Source organism: Orbicella franksi, chromosome 11 (genome assembly GCF_964199315.1).
Source record: "Orbicella franksi chromosome 11, jaOrbFran1.1, whole genome shotgun sequence".
NCBI classification, from domain to species: domain Eukaryota; kingdom Metazoa; phylum Cnidaria; class Anthozoa; order Scleractinia; family Merulinidae; genus Orbicella; species Orbicella franksi.
The window spans coordinates 2,969,706-2,992,946 of NC_138155.1; the positions used below are offsets into that span (position 1 = coordinate 2,969,706).

The 23,241-nt window shown below is 41.2% G+C and overlaps 4 protein-coding genes across 5 annotated transcripts in view; 1 reads left to right on the plus strand and 3 right to left on the minus strand.

The window, feature by feature from the left end:
* Positions 1–1,742: 1,742 nt before the first annotated feature.
* LOC145502301 (uncharacterized) lies at positions 1,743–2,905 on the minus strand. Its single transcript, XM_081481561.1, has one exon. The coding sequence runs from the start codon at positions 2,189–2,191 to the stop codon at positions 1,748–1,750; it is 444 nt and encodes a 147-aa protein (XP_081337687.1). The 5' UTR covers positions 2,192–2,905; the 3' UTR covers positions 1,743–1,747.
* Positions 2,906–2,930: 25 nt separating this feature from the next.
* LOC145502299 (uncharacterized) lies at positions 2,931–3,461 on the minus strand. The gene has a single exon (XM_081481560.1). It carries the CDS (start codon positions 3,375–3,377, stop codon positions 2,931–2,933), a length of 447 nt encoding a protein of 148 aa, XP_081337686.1. The 5' UTR covers positions 3,378–3,461.
* A 247-nt stretch (positions 3,462–3,708) lies between these two features.
* On the plus strand, positions 3,709–9,111 carry LOC145502283 (uncharacterized). 2 transcript variants are annotated; one of them, XM_081481538.1, is made up of 6 exons: positions 3,709–3,768; positions 4,630–4,803; positions 5,588–5,682; positions 6,726–6,812; positions 7,132–7,193; positions 7,915–9,103. In XM_081481538.1, the coding sequence occupies exons 1-6, from the start codon at positions 3,759–3,761 to the stop codon at positions 8,732–8,734; spliced, it is 1,248 nt and encodes a 415-aa protein (XP_081337664.1). In that variant the 5' UTR covers positions 3,709–3,758; the 3' UTR covers positions 8,735–9,103. The 2 variants fall into 2 exon arrangements, with proteins under 2 accessions (XP_081337664.1, XP_081337665.1); XM_081481539.1 differs by lacking the exon at positions 3,709–3,768 and adding an exon at positions 4,132–4,218 and having other exon boundaries at positions 7,915–9,111.
* Positions 9,112–9,677: 566 nt separating this feature from the next.
* Positions 9,678–23,241, minus strand: part of LOC145502276 (uncharacterized) — a 34,599-nt gene continuing 21,035 nt past the window's right edge. The window contains exons 2-4 of the mRNA XM_081481533.1: positions 18,625–21,970; positions 11,917–12,965; positions 9,678–11,537 (exon numbers count right to left, since the gene is read on the minus strand). Coding sequence (XP_081337659.1) covers positions 9,873–11,537; positions 11,917–12,965; positions 18,625–19,108 — 3,198 coding nt within the window. The 5' untranslated portion in view covers positions 19,109–21,970 and the 3' untranslated portion in view covers positions 9,678–9,872. The remainder of the gene's footprint in view (positions 11,538–11,916; positions 12,966–18,624; positions 21,971–23,241) is intronic.

Genomic DNA, 23,241 nt, shown 5'->3' on the forward strand with positions numbered 1-23,241 from the left:
TTTTGTTGCAACTTTAGTTACAATAAAACAGAAATTGTATTGCATTGTGCCTTTTATTAAAGGATACTTAAGTGTAATTTGAAGCAGGGTGCACTCCCTATTAGTTATATGGGCTATATAGGTATGTGCACTCCCAAAAGGTATCAAGGGTTTTGAGTGATTTTGGTCTTAAAAGGGTATAGATTTTGACCATTTTGGTCTGAAATATGGTATAACTTTTTTTTTTTTGCTCTGGCTTGGCATTTGTTAACAAGGAACTATTTTTTCTGCATCAACATTGGCAAATTTGTAGCCCTTGCTAACTATTTACGTAAGTGAAAGGCGTCTCTGGTTAGCTGCGTTCTTATATTAGAGCCTTGTACTAGTTTTAGATGTCTGACGAGGGGTATCAATTCTTTGCTCAGGTGGGAGAAAGGGTATGGAAAATCGCAGATTTTTGGTCAGAAATGGGATACAGGTTTCAAGGTTTGATCCGTACACTCCCACCAAATACTTTTGGGATTACCCCGCCCTCCCCAATCTACAGTCAGTTAACCGGGTTTACTCAACCAACTTCTGCTGGTCCCCAGGGGGGACTGCCAGATAGAAATGACGGGGGTGGAGGTACCAAGGTCCTGTTTCATGGGTGTTCCTTGGAATGTTTTTGACCCTTAAGAGGTACCAATTCTAAAATAACACATGATCTCCTGTCATGCTTTCTCAGCTCAATAGTCTAAAAGGTAGCGCTGAAGCTCCCGCTGTGGACTTTTTGAGGCTAAATGAACAAAACACTTCAAGAGGTACCATAATTGCTTTTTTAACCCCTAAAAGGTATGACAAACACCCCGTCCTTTTCTTATGGGGGTCCCTCCTTCCGGGGTGTTATAATTGTTTTAGCAGAGTGGTCGAATGAAAGAGGTTCTCACATAAAATGACTTGGGTAGTGTTCGAGCCAAACAGTGGTGGTGATAACGGTGTAGGCTTTACATACAGTCAAAATTCTTTTGCGGACCCTTTGGGAATTAATATGGCATCTCTCTCGGCCTACGTGTAACCTCTCTGCCCCAGCAGTTTAGTTTGTATGTCTGGGAGAATCCGCTGAATGGAGTGAGCCGATGGATTTTTTGACTCTTGTGCCTGCACTCACTTCGCTCAGCCGATTTCTGTAACGCTAGAGGAACTGTACAATACTTATATCCTAGGACTTATTCAGTGATATTAAACAGAGTAAAAGCATAGCAATTTCGACGTACGATTACATCAACGACATCCAAAAACTGAACTAGAACTGTACTCGACAGTACTTTAACAGATCTATATTTATTTTACTGGTAATTTAGCCTTTGTCTAACAAAACTTCAAAAGCCTCAAGGTCACTTTAAATAAATATAATTAGTATCACCCAACTAGTGGACTAATGCAAATCCTGCATTTTAATTGGCTACGCTAGTAGAGGACTATCAGTAATAGTCCTCCAGTGGCGAAAGTGGCACAATCGAGCGTGACGCTTTCTTTCGTTTTATTCTCAAACAAATATTTCTTCAACTTGCATATGCCAACTTTATTATTGCCTTTTCTGTCCGACTAGTTGGGTGATACCAAAACAATTAGACCCTTCGCCCTCAAGGGCCACGGGTCAATAGCCCATGAGGCTTCGCCTCATGGGCTATTGACCCGTAGCCCGCAAGGGCTACGGGTCTAATTGTTAATGAGTTATATTCTGGTACACGGCTCAAAGCCGATGTCACCTTAATAGTCTCGTTCACTTTCAATCCTTAAAGCTTCGTATATACTCGGCATAGTCTTTCGGAATAATGTCTTCTCCTTCAAGAATTTCGTTCAGAGAAGCTTCACTCGGTTTAAGCTGCTTGTTAACGAACTCTTCGTTAGCTCGATACGCTACAGCATTCACTGCTTCGCCATTTTTAGTTTCGACTTGAACAATAACACGGCAAAATCTGTTGCCTTCGTGAATGTGTTCACGATCCAAACTGGTCAAGGTTCCTTTTTCGCACGCGTAGAGGGCGCCATGAACCTCAGATCCTTCGTCGAGGACAATATTAGCGTAGCCAAAGCCGTCATCTTTCCAGTTGCTGCTGAATTCAAGACGAAATCCTGGAAGTGCTGCACTTTCACGTGAGAGGTACTTAGCACCGCGTTCTGCCATTTTTCTTTCGCTCAAGCTTGAAGCGAAGCCAAAGTACATCTCCATGATATATATCGATGATGTGGTCTGGCTAACAGTTTGTGAAACCCACGCAGTCCTTCAGTCACCAGTCGCTACGAGGCCGAGAGCAAGCTGGTGACGAACGCGGGACCCAACATCATTTTTTGGGGGGTGGGGGGAGAGAGGGGAGACTAGAGCAAGTGCTGTGTATCCAGGTCCTGTGTTTGACTATAGGAAATTCTTGTAACCGCCAAAAAAAATCATGCGCAACCCTCTTCAAAGTGAGAAAAAAACTTTCATGCCCCAGAAAAATGCCCAACCCCCACCCCCCTCAAAAAATCATGGTCTGACGCTTACTCGTGAAGGTAAACATGATGGTTCTCAACACTGTTTATTTTTTTAACGTTCAAAATTTAATATATTGTATATGACCAAGGTGCAGCACGAATATTACAATAACAGTAGCGCTCAAAGTCCTCTCTTTGTTTACACCTGTTACTCCTGTGGATAAAAAAACACAGTTAAACCTTTGTAGGATATACCGGGTAGACTGCCTTAATACGAAGGCTCTCCCGATGATTGAATGAAACATATGAAAGAATGTACAAAAGAAATATCTGCATATGAAGAATTTCACGCGGGCATTCACAGATAGTCTCAAGGGTGTGCACGTTATTCAAATAACTGAAGAATAAGCTTCGCACTTTGTCTCACACTGATAAGAAACACAATCACTTCTGTATATATTTGCATTAATCATGTTTAACGCCAGCTCTGTTGCACTTCACTTTCCAGCTTTCAAACTTCTTAAATATTCGGCGTATTCTTTAGGAATGATGTCCTCTCCTTCAAGCATTTCGTTCAAGGAAGCCTCACTTGGTTTTAGGCCTTCTTTAACGAACTCGTCGTAAGCTTGAAAGGCTGAAGCCTCCACTAGTTCTCCGCTTTCCTTCTCAACCTTAACAATAATTCGATGAAGTCGACCGGCTTCGAATTCGTCCAACTTAGCCATACTGCCTTTTTCGCAGTAATAAAGAGCGCCATAAACTATGGAATCATCGTCTGGGGCAATGTTAGCGTAGCCATAACCGTCGTCTTTCCAGATGGTGAATTCAACACGATAACCTCGAAGTATGGCGCTTTCACGCGAGACAAACTTCGTGCCTCGCTCAGTCATTTTTCTCTTGCTCATATTTGAGCCGAACCCAAAGTAGATCTCTTTTCCTTCCATGTGAATGTATACTGAGCTGTAGTTTTCGGGTTTTAGAGGACCTCTGTGATCAAGTTTACCCAGCTTTTAAATTCTAGGTGTAGAGGTGAATAAGGGAGCTCATGGGAGCGTGTTATCGCGTGACAATTTTACTTGCAATCAAACCTCTCAGAGTCACGCCAGCTCGCGACCCATGCGACTTATACCACTCCTGTTATACTAGGTCAAGCCTTGATCGAGAGAGATATTTATGCAGCGCATGACCCTTGGGAAGATTCCCGAATGCATTCGCTGGGTCACTCGTAGTCCCGTCCCGCGAACCGTTATCTTTCGCTGGCACGGCTTTTGGAAATGTAATCAACCTGGTCAGCGGAATTCATTCGAAGTCCAGGAAAATCCAAGATGGAGGACGGTAAGCATGAGTGTTCCTTTACATTTTTCTTGATGAACAACTCTTTAATTCTTTACGTTGGAAGTTTGATAAAGTAAATTTCGCTAGGAAGCAGGTCTTTCTATTATTTAGAAGTAACAGAAACGATTTTTCAAGCCTTGCGATGCTGAAATTCGAATTTAAAAGTAAACGCATCTCGTCAGCTCGCCCAGCTGCTGTACAACAACTTAGTTGTCAAACTTATTGACGATATTATGAGCAGTGCCTTGATTGACTTAGTTCTTTGGCAATCTATTCTTCGAACAATTACTCTCTGTGGAGTAATTTAGAATTACTTTCTGTTTCGGGTTTCTAGTCTGCTATAACATTATAGCAACGAGGGATCCATATTCGCAGTCGTCTGGTCATCTGTGACAACTAAGAAATCAAAGGGAAGACCAAAAAAAAGCACAAAAACTCGTCCGCTGGAAGGTGCTAGAATGAACTTTATTTAAGTGTCAGAGTGTTAAGCTAGATATTAGCTAATATTTGTGGACAATTAGCTAATATCAAAAAAGAAACACTCTAGCTTAGTGTTGAGAGTACGTGTAGGACTTGAACCCACTAACTCTGGATTTCAAGTCAAGTGCCCCAACCACTTGGCCACTCTGCCTCCTCTTACAAAATGTAGTGTAATGCCTGAGTCATCCCCAGTCGTCTTCATACAATTTAATACAGTGTGTGGCACCTGGTGCGGTGAGAGCGTGGTGCTGTGTGTGGTCTAAAGTCGACTTGGGATGAGTCAAGTAATGCTGTAGCCAAGAAGTCATTTTGCTTCTCCAACATCTAGAGTTGCAATGGACTTTGTGAGAAAGTGAAATGATTTTGAATCTTTTGTGTTAGATCTTGAACTGGAACATGAAGGAGCGAACCAAGGATCTGCGTCACAACCAGTGAGACGGAACATTTCCTTGAAGCTTAAAGCTAAGAGTAAATCAACAAGTTCACTGTCTTCTGGAAAGAGTAAGAAAAAGGAAGGGAAAAGCAGTGAAAGAACCAAAAGTGGATCATCAGATGGTAAATTAATACCTCTTACTAACCAGGTTTGAGGGTCGTACTGTAAGTTACTTGCTAAAAAAGTTAAGAGCACTTGGCTATAAATAATGAAATATTTTGGCGACAAAAACTGCGTTAAATTTTAAATTGACCAATCACAGCACATACTAACTGAGAGATATAATAATAACTATTAAAACTTGAGTTATAGTTTGCTAAGGACCAGCTTAAGCCAGCACATGCATGTAAATTTAAAATTGCTGTCTTGAACATCCATGCACTAGCATTGCATTAAAAACATGGCTATTAGTACATGACGATTTTTGTAATAAAGTGTAAAACACTACTAACATCTTCAAATCATAGTACTCTCATTATCCATAGTACTCTCATTATGTGGTGTGTCATAAAAAGTTGATCATAACTTAAATATGAAAGAAGTCTTACATGAACACATGACCTATTTTTATCTACCCCAAGAATACAAGCATGACATTCTGACCCTCAAAAGACCAACACTGTCAAAGTAATTTCCAGGAGAGAACCTAGGCCATTGACGTATTCAACTTTTTAGCATCTTTTTCAACTGAAGAGAGAATCTTTTTACTTTAATATGTAGATGTGTAATTAGCTATTTTTCTGGTGGGCTTTGTACAGTTGTATTGGGTCAGGGTGAGAAGGAATGCTGGCTTCTCGAGAGCCATATATTTTTTGTTTGTAAAAGGGATTAACCACTGCCAAAGGTGTGGGCTACTCTGCTACAAGTAGGAGGTCAAACCCTAATCATTTTAACACATTTTTTCAGGTGATAAAGAAAGTAAAAAGAAGCAGAAATCTCCTGCATCCACGGGATCAGCTTCACAAGTGGTTGTCATGAGAGAACTCAAGTGGGATCACCAAGTAAGTCCTTTCTCTAATACTTATAATATGGTAATAAGACTGAGTGGAATTCAGTTCAGTTGTTAATGATATGAGTGATTAACAAAATGGGATGGATTCCAAGCAAGGGTCCAATTTTGTCAATCACAAGTTTGATTACAAGTAGAAATGGAAGACAAGAAGGGGGGGGTGGGGGTTGTGTCTGGTATCTTGGGGTTGAAGAATCATTGGGGCATACACCCAAAATGTTTCAATTTGAGAATGGGAACCTAATTAATATATATACTACTAGCAAAGCAAAAAGGTAGAAACTACAATGAGGTACCTGCCCAGAGAGTTTGCCTTATTGCACAAATAACACTTGCACTCTCCTATTTGAACTCAAATCAGCCTGCCTGCTGGTCAGTAATCAGATTTTATTGAAATGGCGGCGTTTTTGTTGCTATTTCAAGATTTCGTCCAGGCACAGAAAATCGAGGATTTAAGCGAATCCAAAAACTTTTCTGCAGAAGTATTTCAAATAACAATTAGGTTCATTTTAGCGAAAAAATTTTAGGGTTACATGTAGGTACACTTTAACACACTTTTGATTATGTGGGTGATTGCAGTTTTGGAATTTTTATTTGGGACACCTGAAAACACTATGTACAAAATACCACCTAGACATTAGAACCCACACTAAGAATATGCTATATCAACCGGCTGGTTCTGTAGTACCTCCAAGCTACATATCGGGCCTGGTTGAGAAAAATTCTGGACCAGAGTCTGTAGCAAGGTTCTTGTGCATAGGTCCTTGTAATAGTTGGCCTTGTTGCACATTTTTGTGCTTTATTCCCTCTAACAGTCTTTGGGATCCCACAGACTGTCATTGCAACAAATCTTCAGCATAGACAATGTTGCAGACCGTGTGATTCTTGAATGGACTTGTTGACTTTATTATCACTGTTCTGCAACTATGATAGTGATGTGTAATCTACATTGTGTATCAATTTATCTGAATGTCTGTGTCAAATGTTCTTTTTTAACTTCAGATAGTTTGATCTTCTGTTCTTATCTTTTTACAGATTGTTCCTATCGGGCAGAAAGTACAGGATCCACTTCTCCATCTGTGCGAGAAGTGTTCCCTGCCTATTCTGGTCTATGGTCGACTGGTTAGTACATGTGTTATTAACCCAGAAGGGCCAAGTTGATATGATGTAAACCAATTAGCATCACATGAAAGTACTGCTCAGTAGCTTTCATTTGAATGGTCACACACTAGGGTTTCATCCACAGACTTAAAAGTTAGAACCGCCTTGTACAGCATACATGTAATAAACAGTGCCACATGAAAGTACTACTCAATTGCTTTCATTTGAATGGTCACACACTAGGGTTTCATCCACAGACTTAAAAGTTAGAACCACCTTGTCTCAATTACTCATCAGATACTTGGCTAATTTTCCTGTTATATCGTTTTTTCCTGTGCAGAGTCCATGTAAACACTCCTTCTGCCTGACATGTGCTGAAAAGGGGAATGGAAAATGCCCAAGGTACATTTGCATCAAAGAATAAAATGTCTGTAATGTTATAATGTATTACAAAGTCAAATATTTGTCTTCCACGGCAACAGTGTACACGTATTTGTTCAGCACCGAGAAATTCAGTTTCATTGTCAAGTAAATAAACCAAAATGTGCATTCTTTTCTTTTCTTCCCTTTTCTTTTCTTTTTAGTTGGGAGGTATTACAAAACACCAAAGTGCCTGGCCCCACGGGAAACAATGAGTTTTGTTTTCCTGAGACCATCAATGTTCACTTAGGCGGATATAGCCTACAGTGCAGGCGTCTTATTGGGGCGAGTTAGCGTTACAACCTTGAGACCGCCATGTTAGACGGTGGGGGATGGGGGAGGGGAAAAATGAGATTTTCTTCACCCCACTCCCTCCCCTATCCTTCCTCTTGCCTATCGTTCACCCCCTTGGTAGAACTTTCTTTCTCTCTCCAGTCTTCCACTGCATGAAAAATTCAAGATGGCGGCTAAACTTTTTACGATGTGAGCGCTCGCTCGAAAAAATCTCGCCTGCTCTGCAGGCTAAGGCGAATATTGTGGGTCTCGAGGAAACGAAACTACCTTTTTCCCTTGCGGTCAGTGATTAAGTGCTTATTGACTCACAGACTAGAAAATGTTGCTCTAGCGTTTAAGACAACCTGTCAATCTCCAACTGATTCAATGAATCAAGGCATGACTCTCTTGACGTCAAATTTCCCTTCAGGTGCGGAGATGGTGTTCAGCGGATCGAACGCGCACCGCTGGGCAGTGTGTACGTGTGTTCAGTTGGCGGAAGCCGCTATGGAATCTCGGGATGCCGTCGGAGTTATTTCTCCCAGCGAGACTTGCAGTCGCACATCAAGAGACGTCATCAGAGAGAGCAGGGGGGAGGGGAGAGTGATGGAGGAGAGGAGACTGATAACGAGATACAACGCGCCATGTTTCCTCAAGCAGTGCCCTTCTTTCCGGCCCCATTGCCGCACCGCGAGGTCCTTCCAGCCGTGCCCCCGCATCCTATTTTGCCGGGTGACAGGCCCTTTGGAAATGTCGCCGCTGTACCGGTTATGGATGGTCGCCATTTTCCAGGAGTACCCACGATACCTCGCGAAACGTTTTTCATGGAGGGTCCACGTCAACAGCATCCAGTGGTCAGTGGTTTTCCAACGCAAGCCCCCGCTCCAGCCCCTATACCACATGTCCCTCAAGGCGCCTTTCCGCGTCCTGAGCAAGGACCTTCTCCGAGGTTTGAAGAGATGCGGGTGTCAAGGCCAATGGCCCCTGCACCCATTGAAGAAGCCTTTGGACCAAGACCAGTAGGACCCGGGTTTCCAGGGAGATTTCCCGGACCACCTCGGTCCGAGGCAGACTGGATTCCAGCCGAACGCGGACCGCCTGTTCGAGGAGAGAGGGACTGGATGCCTCCTCCTGGGCGAGCTGAGAGGGACTGGATCCCACCACGAAGCGTAGGAAACATGGTCCCTCCTGGGGCACCTCCCCCGGGAAGACCCCCACCTGGTGACCCTCATTTTCGTCCAATGTTTTGAAACCTCGGTTTCTTTGCGAACGAAATTCTCTCTGCAAGTGTAATCAGCCCTTAATTAATTTTTCGTGTTCAAATACTCATTTCCGACATCTAATTCCAGTAGAAGGAATATAGGTACTCTAATTTAGTGCCCACCGAACTAACAAAGTGTTTAATCTTCTGACTTGTACATTGATTTGTAAAACGCAAAGGCTACAGAAAAATGATCTCTCAGACAATGTATCTCTGAAATAAATTCTCTAGACGGAGGGAATCAATTCGAGAGGAAGCCGGAGTTCTTACCCAATCGTTAGCAAATAAAACAGCACTAATTTTTTTTTAACCTGTAAAGCATTTTGACAAGCGATATAGACTGGGTCGGGTTGTTCATAGCGCGATGAAGCTACACCGCGATTAGCAAGAATTATGATTTCGGTTTTGTAGCTTTGCGATGACGTTTTGTGGTTTTTCAGTTTTGAATTTAAATAATCTGAAACGACCCAAAATTTAGGCAGCGAAAAAAAAAATTAGAAGAAATATTTATAATTCAGTAAACTTTTTATTCTGGGTGAGCGTTAACGGGCTTTCGAACAACCCGTTCCTTTTGTCAATCTCGCTGTTGAGTGCTTGGGTATAAACTCATTCCACTGACGGGCAAACATTGAAAGAAATTTTTAGCGGTTAGTATGATGAATCAATTTTGTTTTTAACCTCAGAATGAAAGGGTTAATACCCTCATTCAAGCAAATCAGCAACACGCTCACTCTAGCTTAGTGCAAGGTTTTTTGTAAACTTGGAGGCAAAGGGGTATTTCTTTCTTTCCTTCAGAGGAAGGAATGAATGCATTGAGCCTAACAACTGTTAGTAACTTTATTTATACAAAATAATAAAATAAATAAATACACACTTCAATCTCTTTTACAGGGGTATAGTAATTAATATTTACATTATTTTCGGGAACTTATAGGTTGGGCGCTATTGTAAATATCTGTTAGTCTCGTTCAACAAAATTGCTCAAAATAAGCTTTTTCGTGCGGAAGATGCAGTTAAACAGGTTTTTGAAGAAAACCGGTAAATCCAGTTCGGCAGGTTTTAGTGTGAAAGAGTTCTCTAATTATAAATAACAAAGCACTTCTTTTCCTAATTACTCAGTCCATAGCTCAGTTATACTCTTGCTCGCTAAACACTTCAATGTCCCGCGCTTTCTGCAACTCGTCGTCCATATTGGTCAGGCTGCTAAACACTGAATGAATATATCCTTGGCTTTTCTTGAGTCGTTCCGAGAGCTCTTTGAACTCCTTCTCTTTAATTTCCGCGCGCTTATCAGCCTCTTTATAATCCAACCACAGGCTGTTATTTTCCTGTTCAAGTGAGTCAAGCTTGATTTTCAAGGCGCGCTCTTCGTCTTCAAAGGCGGTCTGCAAATTTTTCAACTGTTGTGACTTCGCAATCAGTTCAAGTTCTTTCTCTTTGAGAATTCCGACCATTCTTCGGAGCTCCGAGTTGATCTGGTCTTTTTCCGACGAAAGTGCGTCGAGTCGGTTTCGGAACGAGATTTCGTGCTCCGAAGCCGTCTTCGTGGCTCGTTTCAGATCTTCGCTAATTGCGTCATACTGCGACTGTTTTCGACTGAGCTCTCCGTTTAACAAATCCATTTTCGACTCGACAGAGTTCTTTTCATGTTCAATCTCTGCCAAAGAGCCAATGAGGTGCTTGATACTCTTTTGTACATCCGAGAGTTTTCTTTTAACTAGATCCAGCTCCCCGATCGCGTATTTGCCATCAATGGCGTCTTTGACGTTTTCTGAGCCAAATTTCTGCCTTGTCTCATCTGGCGACACAACAGGCTGTGCATGTTGTCTTATGGTGTTTTCCAAGCTGTTGAAATATCCACTCATTTTCAATTCCAACTCCTCTCTGTTTTTGTCAAGTAACTCTTTAATGACCTCCACCAAGTCCTCGCCATCTCTGCTGTCCATCAGGGTATTTGTTTCCTGGGAGCCTGTTTGGTTGTCCTCTCGTGGCCCTTCCTCATGAAAGTCCTCAATTTCATTCTGCGCGAGAGCTCTTTCGATAACTTGCCTGGACCTTTTCCTGACCTTTTTGAGTGCCATATGCGCCCTTTTGACTTCATGGAGTTCCTCCGCTTTTTTCTCGAACCGTTTCTTATCTGTCTCAATCTGTTGAAGAATATCCTCCACATCGCCTTTGAAAGCTTTATAAGCAACTTCTCTCTCGTAATTATCCCACGACATCTCTGCTCTTATGCTTGCCTCCAAAGGGAAATCTTCGTTTCCTTCTATATCGCTTTCTTCTTCTTTCAATGGTCGCCCTAACTCGTTAACCACCGACTCCAGAAGCGACTTCAAAAGCGACATCCGCTTAGCAACCGTTTCGAACACATGCGCATGACTGATGACATCTTTGGCTCCATTCGAACAGCCTTGAAAGTACTCTTGCAATTGCCTTAGATCGCCCAGGCACTTCTGCGCATGATCTTTCAAACCCTCGTGCTCCGTGAAGAATCGTTTCACCATGTTAAAAAAGTTCTCTTTTTCTAGCAGTTGTCCTCTTCTCAGATTCCCGTCACTCTCCGGTTGATTTCCTTTCTGTCCAGTTTCCAGTTGTTGCACCATCTGCTGCACGCGGCTCGTGAATTCTTCACTGCTCCGTCTTTCTTTAGCTACTTTCTGCTTCAGTGCTACCTTCTCGGCCGTTAGATCCCGTATACAAGCCTCAAGGTCCCGGATCTTAAGCTCGTAGGAGTCTTGTTGTTCGCGAAGTTTTTCCTTCAGTTGATCACAGTTAGAGCACTTCTTGGCTACCTATGAAAGATATAAATACTGATCTTTTAACGGGTTAACGTTATTATTGATCGTTACTGTCGAACGAGGACTATCCAATTTACGCAAGAGGCTATGATTTACGTCCCTTTTCTAAACGCTTAGAATGAAGTTAATGAACAATAATATTACGGGAGAACATCAAGTATGTTAACAAAAAACAGGTGTCATTTATTCAGTTTCCGTTCACGTTATATCGAAATGACAGATTTCCCTACCCCCTTCATATACCTCAGCCTGTGAAATCCCTACCCTTTCATTTACCTGAAGGCTGATATACCTGTATGGGCCGTTTAGGGAGTATCCCCCCCCTCCCCCCGGGGATAGCGTTAGTTCCTTGAAGAAACATTCTTATACCGACCTTGTCTCGTGATGTTTGATCGCCATTATCCTTCAAGTCCTCTCTGTTGCTCGGCTCCGGTCCTTCCCCTGTTTCATTCTGCCACAGGTCCTGGCCGATATCGATGTTTTGAAACTTCTTCCTGCAATCTTCTAACGCCTTCGAAACTCGACGGTAAGACCTCTCAGCATTCATAAACTTTTGTCCCGTGTGTTCAAGTTCTTCGTTTAAGCGGTTGTTCTCCGAGGTGAGAATTTCAACTTTCTCTCCCAGAAACCTGAGTTGGTTTTGCTTCTCTTTATAATCATCCTCGAGCGCTTGTATTCTATGGTCTTTCTCCCTCAATTGCTTGGTCGTAGCGAGATGAGATTCAGTTGCAGCGCTGTTTTGCCGCCTCAGGTAGTCGAGCTCTTGGGTTAATTTGGCATTTTCCTCTTCCAGGGTTTCTACTCTGTCCCGTTTAGCTTTCACTTGGTTTACTCGTTGTGTCAGGTCTGTCTCCAAAGTTTTGATCTTGTTTTCGGAATCCTCCAGCGCTCTACTCAAAGCAACAAACCTCTCTTTGGTCTCTTCAGTATTGCGTTTCTCGCTCTGAATCTCCTCGTACAGCTGTTTACCCTTTTCTTCCAATGTTTCCACTCTGTTATGAGTATTTCGTAACTCTCCTTCGGTCCTATCTAGCTTCGCTTCCAGTCTGGCTATCTCTTTTTCTCTAGTCTTCAACGTTTGGGATGTCTTCTTGCACTCCGCATGAGATGCGGCCAACTTCTCCATAACCCTCTCTAACTCTTTCTCCTTTTCACGAAGCATACTTTTCAAATGTTCCACCTGGGACTTGAGTTCTTCACTGTCGCTTATCAGAGCATTATTCTCTCTCTTCAAGATCTCCAAGAAGGCACTGCTCACAGCTTCTGCAGACGTTAAGTCAGCGGTATCTGTGATAGGCTCAGCCTCGTTTTCAACCATGGACTGGTTCCTTGAGTGTGTGGTCAATAACTCGTCTCGCTGCCGCAGCTGATCCCTCAGAGCTTCGTTTTCTTGGTAAAGGTTGTCAACTTTCTCTTTGGCGACTAAAGTTATTGAAAATATGAGCAAAGAATTCAGATGTTATAGCAATTTTTTTAATCTAGCACCCAGGCCTTGTTGGAGAGGCCTAGGCCTCATGGTTAGTACGCTCGTCTCCGGATTGAGCGGTCCGGATTCGAGTCCTGACTGGAGACATTGCGTTGTGTTCTTGGGCAAGGCACTTTATTCCCACCGTGCCTCTCTTCACCCAGGTGTACAAATGGGTACCGACCAATTCAATGTTGGGGGTAACCCTGCGATGGACTAGCATCCCATCCAGGGGGTGTAGAAATACTCCTGGTCGCTTCATGCTACAGAAACCGGGATAAGCTCCGGCCTGATGGGCCACTTGGCTTGTATGCAGACTTTACCTAACGTTAAGATTAGCAGTCGGCGTGAACAACATTCTCTCATTCGGTGTAATTATGTTTTAACGCGCTAGCTGAAAATGAGAAATTGAACTTTCGGATAAGATTCTGACTAACTCAGGGTAACAAAGATTCGCTTTTCAGTTCGCGTGACCTTCTACTTTCTTTTAGAGTTCGTATAACAATAGGTTAAAGACGACAGATTAATCCCCACGCTGAGATAGTATTTAGAATTGATGGTTTTGTCTAAAGCTTGTTAGACGGTTTTCCACACGACACTCACGCATGCCCCGTCCGCACTAAGCCGGAGGAATTTGAAAACGGAGGTTTCACTCTGAACTAGGAAACGCATCAAATATTTTCCGTCCACACTACGCTGGAGAAATTTGAAAAAGTAACAATAGCCCGCCATTTCGGATTTGTGTTTGAGGAAAACTCAGGCAGAGAAATCACATGATCATCGTGACGCCATCGTTTTAGAAAAGCTCCATTTTCAAAATGTTTTCCGTACACACTAAGACGCAAGGCAAGGTTTTCAAATTTCTCCTGTTTGAAGATCGTTTCCGAAAAGCTCGGTTTTCGTGACGGATTAGTGTGGACGGCAGGTCTAACCGTAGAAATAAAGTTGCGTTTTTAAATTCCTCCGGTGCAGTGTGGAAGGGGCCTAACTCATAAGAGCAAGAGCAGATAAATCACACGTGAGGAAATTCACGCGTTAATTTTTCAAGAGTCAGGAAACATATTGTGCACGAAAGACTGCAGAAGGGAACGTAACAACTGTTATCCGTACATTTACGAAATCACATGAAAACCATCTGTTTTTTAGATAGCTTAACTGTTGAATGCGCGTGGTGACAAGGATTCGATTTATGTTGATAACAAAGAAATGCAGTTTTGGATAACCCATTATGACCGAAAAAAATCTGACCCAGATGTGCACACGACAGAATTTTGCCTGAGATGGCCTATGGTTTGATCATCTAGGACTTCAAGTGATAGCAGACCCAAGCGATTTTGGTTAGTTATTCAGCTTTTTTAGCAGTTTCGGAATTTGCAAAGAGGAAATCAGTCAAAATGACGAACTCTATGTTTACCGAAAACAATCTTGAGACACATTTTGAGGCTGCGTTCTCTCCCAAATCAGTATAAGTTGTTGTTGTAGTTCCTGCTGTTTTTGCTTTTTATAAAAGTCTTGTTCTCAACTGAAACATTGATCCAGTGTTTACTCTGGCTTCGTGCAGATATTGGGTCAGTGTAATCTACGACACGTCCTAAGATTGTTCATGTATACAGTCTATACAACTAAAACTGATATGACATTTTTAACTGGCAAGCGTTGGCGTTAAATTCTCAGCGATAAAAATCCGATCAAGAAGTTTAGTATTTACCCAGTCAAATACGATTACACAGAAACAAAACTTTGCGAATTTTCTCTCAGACATGTTCACTGCCACCGCGGCTCTATTTGTTTATTTCAGGCGGATTAGAATAAGGAAATAACAGCTTTTTCAAAGGATTTGAAACTCCTTAAAACTCCTAAGTTCCATTAAACTACTTCAGTTTAACACGTCGGTCTAGAGATATTGAATAAGTGGCCAGTAGCTTGGGAAACCACAGATATTTTCTAGTTTATTTCCTTGAGCACGTTTTGGAAGATGATATTCAGCCTCCCGGAAGTACGGGGGAGTTGCAGTCCCGCCGGGTTTTCCCTACCCCCGCGTGGGCCGGGGATGGGCTGGTATTCTGTCCACAGCAGTGAGAATAAACATTAAACTTTTAACAAGAAAATCGCATGTTTAGAATCAATTCGTTGTAAACTATTTCGGAATTCATGGCCAAAAACTTAGGAATTGATTTAAAACTAAGCATATATGTATCTATTCAACTTTTCTCTGTGGCGTCAACGGTAACCATGATCAGTGCAAAAGACGAATCTTCGGAAATGAGCGAAATTCTGCGTAATCTCTCGCAGACTAAATAATTTCCGATAATCTTCGGCGAGATCTGTTTGTTTTCAGGAGCCCATTTGTTTTCCATATTTCCGAGCGTAAAGAATCACGTTTGATGTAAAAAAATTCTAGTCTGACACCCAGTCAGTCAGCACTTGCACACGCTACAGGTTTTTGTAATCAACAGAGGTCAAAGGTGGCCTTTTAGATGACTTAGATTTAAGCTGACTCAACTGTGTCAGTGAGTAGAAGCTTAAGGTAGTTATTCTTAACGATTTGATTGTTTTTATTCTAAAATTAGAAGTCCAAAATTCAAGGATTTTAGTCAAGTGCATCAGTACCTACCGCGATAACCCAAGTTTTATCAGAATAAGTTTTATCAGAATGATTCGATCAGAGTTTGATAACAACAGGGGACTACTTATGCTTAGCCTGATAAGCAACTTGCACTTGTAAGAGAACTCCCAGCTTGTTGCTGAGGTACCTTCCAAAGCAGCCAGTTTTGCACCTGTGCTTTAAGAAAATAGCGTCTGAATGTTGAGAAATACAATTAGTTTCTCAATCTAGCAGAATTAAGCTTAACTCACTTTGGTAACAAAAAGGTTGCGAATTATTTTGATGAGATTAGTTTCGTGTCTTATCTACGAATTAACTGCCTTGAGTCAAATCTCGTCTGCTGTACTGATTGCAACAGAACCACTGTGTTTTCATCAATACAAATAAGAAATCAACCAGATCATGCCGATCAGTAAAGTATTCGTAAAGTACTGCAGAAGCGGAACAGAATTTGAAGTGAAACGTAAAATCGGTGACTTTGTGTTCTCCTTTCAAATTGGTAAACGTGTTTTTACCCTAGTGTTGCATTTGCTCTTATCTGATAAGATGTACCCGGGGTAGATGTTAAATTGCATCACCTTCGATAAAATGTTCAATGAGGCGCGAGCCATTTTCGACATTCCATTCCCAGATAAATCTAATAAAATAAGCTACTCACGATCAATTTTCATTTGATCGGATTCTCCTAGATAAAGCTGCAAGATGCATTCAACGATGCAAAGAAAAATTGGACGATTTCAAAAGGATAAAGAGAATACTTCACTGGGAATGCCATTGCAAAACAAAGGGAGAAAATGCTAGATTCTTGCTAAATCTAAAGCTCCTTAATGTCACGTATAGTCTTATCTCGACTCAGTTTAGAGGTTGAAATTTTAACCTAACATTCTTTAAACGCTAGACGTTTTGTTTGATAAACGTGATCAATGAAATGAGAAAGCTATGAAGATTGCAGATAAATCGTGTAATCAGAACTGGATTAATGTTTCAAACCACCAAGATTTGCCGTAACATTAAACATGTGTGCTTTGCAACTTAAAAATAACCATCAACCAAATGGCTGTGCTATCCGCTAGAACATTATACTATCAGAGTATTTAAAATAGAATGGCACTTGAAAGTGTAAAGTGAACTTATGAAAAAGATAAAATAGAAAAATGGGCCAAAAATATACAGTCGAACTTCCCGCTAAATCACAGACACCACGGCTAAAACATACAAGTCACTTAGTCCAAGAGAATTGAAACTCGTTTTTAAACTCTGCCTTTATGATTTGAACACTCGGCTCTGATCTTTTAGTGTCTGTTCTATATGAAGAAGAGCGACAGTCTAAACAGCCAAAACAATAAGTGAAGAATGTGATTCACAATAATTTGACAATAACGGAGTATAAAACTGTATAAACAATTTTGTCGCGAAACAACATGTAACGGTTTTGAAATATTAATCAGAAAGTTCCGACGGTATACAAATGGCCATCCCTAGGCCACTTCAGTTTCCGCAGAGCTAATAAAGTATTTGAGTTCCCTTAACAAATTTGCTTTCCCACAAGTAAAATTTCTTAGCCTAGGTCTTTTTCAAGCTCTTAGTTTGCCCTGATTCAAAACCATTTCATACCAGAGCAGAAACGCCACCTGCGACTAAACTATAGGGCTTTGAAAGCGAGATTATTTACAATACATACAAATTAAACATGATTTAGAAGTTACGAGAAGCATCTGTAAATACTTTTACTTTTGTCTCCTCACGCACACAACTGATCTCCGCGGGGTAGAACCCCGCCTAAAATAAAAGAAATATTGCGGCTTTCCGTTCCCTGCCCCGCCCGATGGGTTAAACCCCATAGCAATTTCTAGCGCTCCGGCATTCTGGTCCAAAACCGCCGCCTCTGTACGAAACAAAGACAACTAGAGACTGTCAAGCTGAGAAGTCCAGCTACATGCGGAGAGCTGTTCCATGCCTGGGAAATATTTTTCAGTTTAAAATGATCATCAATTAAATCGGGATGATATGCAGCTGTACTAAAAAGCGTTGACGGTGAAGTGACGTTTTCTGTTCTCTCGCAACTAATCAAAAAAGATCCTTAGGGAATTTGCATGGATTTGAAAAGCGATCGAAAACAGGCTCGTTCTTTTCTTTCAAATCCTGTAATAAATTATGTAACCAATACCGATAGTTTTACTTTTGATAAATTAATAGAGATGGTGAATTTTAAGCTCGGTAATGAAATGTGAAGGTGAATTAATCAACATGACACGAGCGTGGGACAAAGTATGCAGGACACCTGTCATACATGAACTCAGTTAAATGAACTCGCTCTCCATGAATTTTCGTAGCTCAGTGGATAGAGCGCCCGCCCGGTGTTCGGGAGGTCATGGGTTCGATTCCTGTCGGGGACTCAGAATTTTTCTTTGTCCCACGCTCGTGTCATGTTGATTAATTCACCTTTACATTTCAGTTTTACTTTTGTTTTTAGTTGCTAGCGCTTCTTAAAGCCATTTAATTTAGACAACCATAGCCTCTGGATCGTCATTCGTCCATTGTAATGGAAGTAGCTGAGAGTTAAAAGCGAAAAGTGCACGAGAGTTTATTCTGTTCATAGCCGGCGAGCCTTAGCCAAAAGGGCGAAAACTCTCGACTATCTTGAAACAGAGTAAAATGCGATAGGAACACATGCGAATCGCCAAGAGCGCATGGCAATTCGGGCCCAAATAAACTAGAACGAAAATTTGGGTCGGCTTGTCAACTCTCCCTTGTTCTCGTTTCGGTACGGGCGTTACTGCGTGTAGCTGCAAATTTTCTCAGCGCGTTCCATTCTTGTATCATGTACCGACGAAAAAGTCAAACAAGCAGGTTATGAGAAAAAAGGATTTAATCACAAAATGTGTGAAATGTTATCAACTACAATCTGCATAATTTCTCCTAGCTGCTATGTAAGAAATGCACTGATTATAGTACGGAGAATTTGCAGTTTGATGTCTTGCTCCAGCTTAAAGGAAAACTGAATTACCTACCTTCCGTGTCTTTCACCATCTGCACCTTGGCGTCTTTCGTTCTTTCCAGTTCTTCGCTCAACTCTCCAATTTCATTTTCCTTCGCTTCCGCAATCAACTTTTGTTGATCAATTTGACTCAGCAAATCAGAATTCTTATCTTCTTCGTCCTTCAGCTTGGCTTTCGCTTTTCGCAGTTGTTCCTCGAGCAATCCTATTTTGTTGTCTTTAGCTTTGAGATCCACTTGAGTTTTTTCCTCTTGGCTCTCAAGATCGGAACATTGTCGCGTCAGTTCTTGAATTTCACGCCGGAGATTCGAGTTTGAAGCTTTTTCCTCGGCGTTCAGCTGCTTCTGTTTCTGGAGAGTAGACGACACGCTCTCCAGTTGAAGCTGCTGTTGTTGTTTGCTTTTGCGGAGATTTTCCGCATCGTTTTCCAACTCGCTAATCTTTCTCAGCGCGGTGGTAGGTAAATCCAGCTTCCATTCATCTCTAGCCCAGCTCATGATGCAGAACTGAGTCCACTAGCTGTCAATTATCAGAGTTATATCCTTGAAAAACAAGCGAAACTTCTCTTTGACTTAATTTGTGTTTGTGTTTCGTTGAACTGGCGTTCTGACGTTATGAATGGCTTGCGTTTATCTCGTTTGAACTGCGCGCGCTCGCTATGTTCGCGCGTACACGCGCGCTTATTTCCACACGGGCTTATTTACGACGCATATTTGGATGGGACAACCAAGTATGGATTTGGACCGAACTACTCTGATGATAGGGGCCTTTGCGAAGTTTTCGGTGGATCGCAGAGTAAACGCGTAGAAGTAATGGACCAATAACAAAAACAAAATCTGTTTTCGGAGTGAACAAAAAACGCGCGCTTTGTGTGCAGGGGACAGTTATGCAGTTTTCATTAAATCGCCTGGAATCATTGCGCACTTGTTGGAAATCAAAGCGTTATGTAGCTGAGAGGTCTCTCAAATCAACAGCTCATCTTTTGGTTTTCCCTGATGAGCGGGAAGTGACAAAGCGTGCAAAATATCACCGCCTTTCATCGCTCCCGGTCAGTTTTTGGTGTATACACAGGAGAGCTCAAAGCAGCCAGGAACAATGCGACGCGACCGTATTTGAAGTCTGGTGTTCTTTAGCCAGACAAACAAACGTCGCTCTCGCTTGTTATCGATAGATGTGAACGCAAGAGAGCGACGACTGTTTTTTTTCTCTCGCCTCTTTTTTTTTTTCTTTTTTTCCTCACTGTATAATTATAGAAAGCAGGGCAATTGTATATGCATGGCAGTCTTGGCTTGAAGGTGGAAAAGTTAATTGATTCCTAGTTGTACTCTACAAGAGGGCCCCACTGAACTAACACCGCACATTCGCCAATATGGGATTGAAGCCAAGCAGACCTCTATTCTACGTCGGTAACTTTGAGTTTTTCATCACTTGTAGAAAAGATGAAGGCTCCGGCGTTGAGTCGAAAAACCAGTAATGATAGGTGCTATCAACACACTTGATTTTTGGCTGATCCTACAGAAAGGGGCGCACTTCAGCGTTGGGTCGCAAACTCATACTCTTTTTAGAAACATATTGTCTGTCAACGCGCGTCACCTTTAATTTCGGTAAAATCAAAATGTGTCTTCAAAATAGATGATTCCGATCGACCGCAAGCGAAACTCTGACGGCGTCCCCTTTGGTCAACTATAAGCTGACATTAATTTCATATTTATCATAGAACTGTTATATGTTGTTATGATCCTGCAAACACAAGTCACTGGATTTTTGACCACAATAAACATAAAAATATGTGCGTGATAGCGGTCTAACTAGTTTTGCGCACTTGAGATTTTGGCAAATACAGAAACAAATGAGACATTATACGTTTCCGTCTACATGTCGAGACACACGTAAGAGTTCGCAATAACGTCTCGTAGTGAAAAAACACGTCTATTTAATTTTAGTATTGCAACTTTAATTTCCGATCGCGGTCACGAAAGCTAAATAGATCGTGTTTTATTTTACTGCAAGACGACCAACGAAAATTTTTTTTCTTCGGTAATTCATTGCTTTGTGGCGTTGTTTGTATAACTGTATCATCCAGTCCAGAGCTCTTGAAGTTTTTTTTTTTTTTTTTTTTTTTTGTGACTGATGTTGTAGTTGAGGTGATATTCAGGTTAGGAGCCCAATAGATAGTAGCCAGAAGATAAATGAGGTACCCTGCCTTAATTCACTTTCAACAAGTGTCTAGAAACAAGAGTGTCTAGCTGTAAATTAATACTCGACGAAGTGTAATATATAAATTACTTCTCCCAACTGATATCAGATCATGAAAACAGACACGCGTCGCTTTTTAGTCACGTTAGATTGAAACAACGAAACCTTTTCTTTCTTCGTGAGATACAGAAATTCATAAATCTTTGTGTAGTTTGAGAAATAGCGAGTAGACTAAATTCTAAGAGCTTAAGAAAATGACTGTTAATGATCCGTGATTCGTTGATCTAGGATCTAGGAATCAATCTATTTATATACTTTTTCTCTAAAGTGGTACTTTAGACACTCGTCAACTTTAATGCCCGCAGAGAAAACGTGGAGACAGATTTTAATACACGTCTCTATAAATAACAGTTTCGAAACAGTTCGTTCATGCATCTTCTTCGTGCTAAAACCTCGACAGCCTTTGGTCGGGAACTCGAATGGTTTTCTTTGTGTTGTGAGGGATTTTAAAATGTCGTTGTCTATGTGAACTCTTGTCACTTATCTCACTCTCAGTTAGTGTGAAAAATCTCCGTGGCCGACAGGGGTCGATACTAAATATTATTATATGGCTTGCTCCGTGAGCGGGCAAGATGAATCAAATCCTGCGCTGTGATTGGCTACCCGAGCGGGCAAGATGAAGCTATCTTGCCCGCTCGGGACTACCCGCCGTGTCCCGCAAGAAAAATTTCTCCGAAAGCCATATGATAAATCCTTTATTGACCAAGCTTGTTCGGTCAAGATGGCTGGATATTGGCCAAGTTCTTTTTTTGCGTGTTTATGGACCGAGACGAGACGCAAAAAAAGAACGAGGCCAATATCCAGCCATCTTGACCGAACAAGCTTGGTCAATAACCCATTTTCTTCCAGCAAAAGCTCCAAGATATTTTACGTTTGCAATATCTATCTAGACCAAAATCAAACCACATCACCGAAGGAAACGTTTTAAAGCAGAATGGAAACCATTTGAAAACTCCCACGCACAACAACACGAAACATTGAGAAACTATTGATAAACTATTGAAATTCAGGAAAACCATTTGTAACATAGATTGGAAACCATTTGCACAACTCCTACATTTCCAGAATCTTTTCTTTTCCAAAATGACTCAGTTAGCGTTGTTCTGCAAATATTAAAAAAGAAAATTAGAACAGCAAAGATTAAGAAATTAAATGAATCATGCACGCATGTACCAAATATGTAATGAGTCGTAGAGACTGTCATAAATGTACGCAATATAACAGTGAATTTTCTTTGATATCAAAGTAACAAAATTTCAAGCGCGAAGGGGGAAACATTCTACAAACGACATTTCATTTCCCTTGAACCCTAACGGAAGACCCGACCCGTTAATTACGAAGGTTTAAAATCAAAGCGGACAACTTTAATATAAGGATTATTGTAAACAAATAAATAAACTTTTGTTTTCCAAACACCGATCGAACTCTGCGTAGGTGATTTAAACCTAATTTGAATCGGACTTCGCACGCGCGGAAATAAACCTGAAACTCCTTTCTACAGTTTTCAAATTATTTTGGTCATTACATCATCATAGTTAAATTAAACTTCGCTAAGTTTTCACCTTCTTCCCTGCATTTCCGATTTTATTTTGTCACGTAGGATTTTGCCAACAAAGCGTTTCTAAAGCGGCAGGAATTTAGTCATGATATTTATAAATTTGTTCTTAATTATGGTTTGTAGCAATTGTGTTCAACATTTCCGTGAACTGACAATCTATTCAACCAGTGATATTGGTTACAAATGTCCCTTTTATTGTGGTTATATAGATCAAATCTTTTGCGAAGATGCTAATTTTAGCTCGGTCAAGTTGGCGCACTTTCGGAAAAGGACTTTTTAACCACAAAAGCCATGTTTTGTTTCCACAAAATTGCGACTTGAAATTGAAAAATCGCCCTTCACTTCCCGACCAAAAACCCATGCATGGTAAAATATAATTTTATGCTCATGTACAAAACTGACTCACGAAAGCACTAGATGGAAACATTTTCTAAAGAGAGCATATTTGGCGTTTTGTGGACGAAGTATGGTAGTCGAGGATTTTTTTTCTAGCAAACTGCGTTAAATTTTGTGACCTAAGATTTCGCAATTGTGACTTTATACTATAGCAATTACTCCAAATACCTTTACCATACTGATTTCAATGTCGTCTGCATTGTTATACTTCTCAAATTTCCTTTGCTGTTGAGAGATTTGACTCGAATTAAATTACTTTTTCCCCGTACAACATGACAGAATTTGATGCACTTATTTGACGTTTTATTGTGGGATTTTACACATTCACTTTATTGTCTTGAGCTTGTGTAATAATAAATTATGACCCTTGCAAGGAAGAGAAATGCTAAATTCAACCTCTGATGACAAGGGCATTCTTTT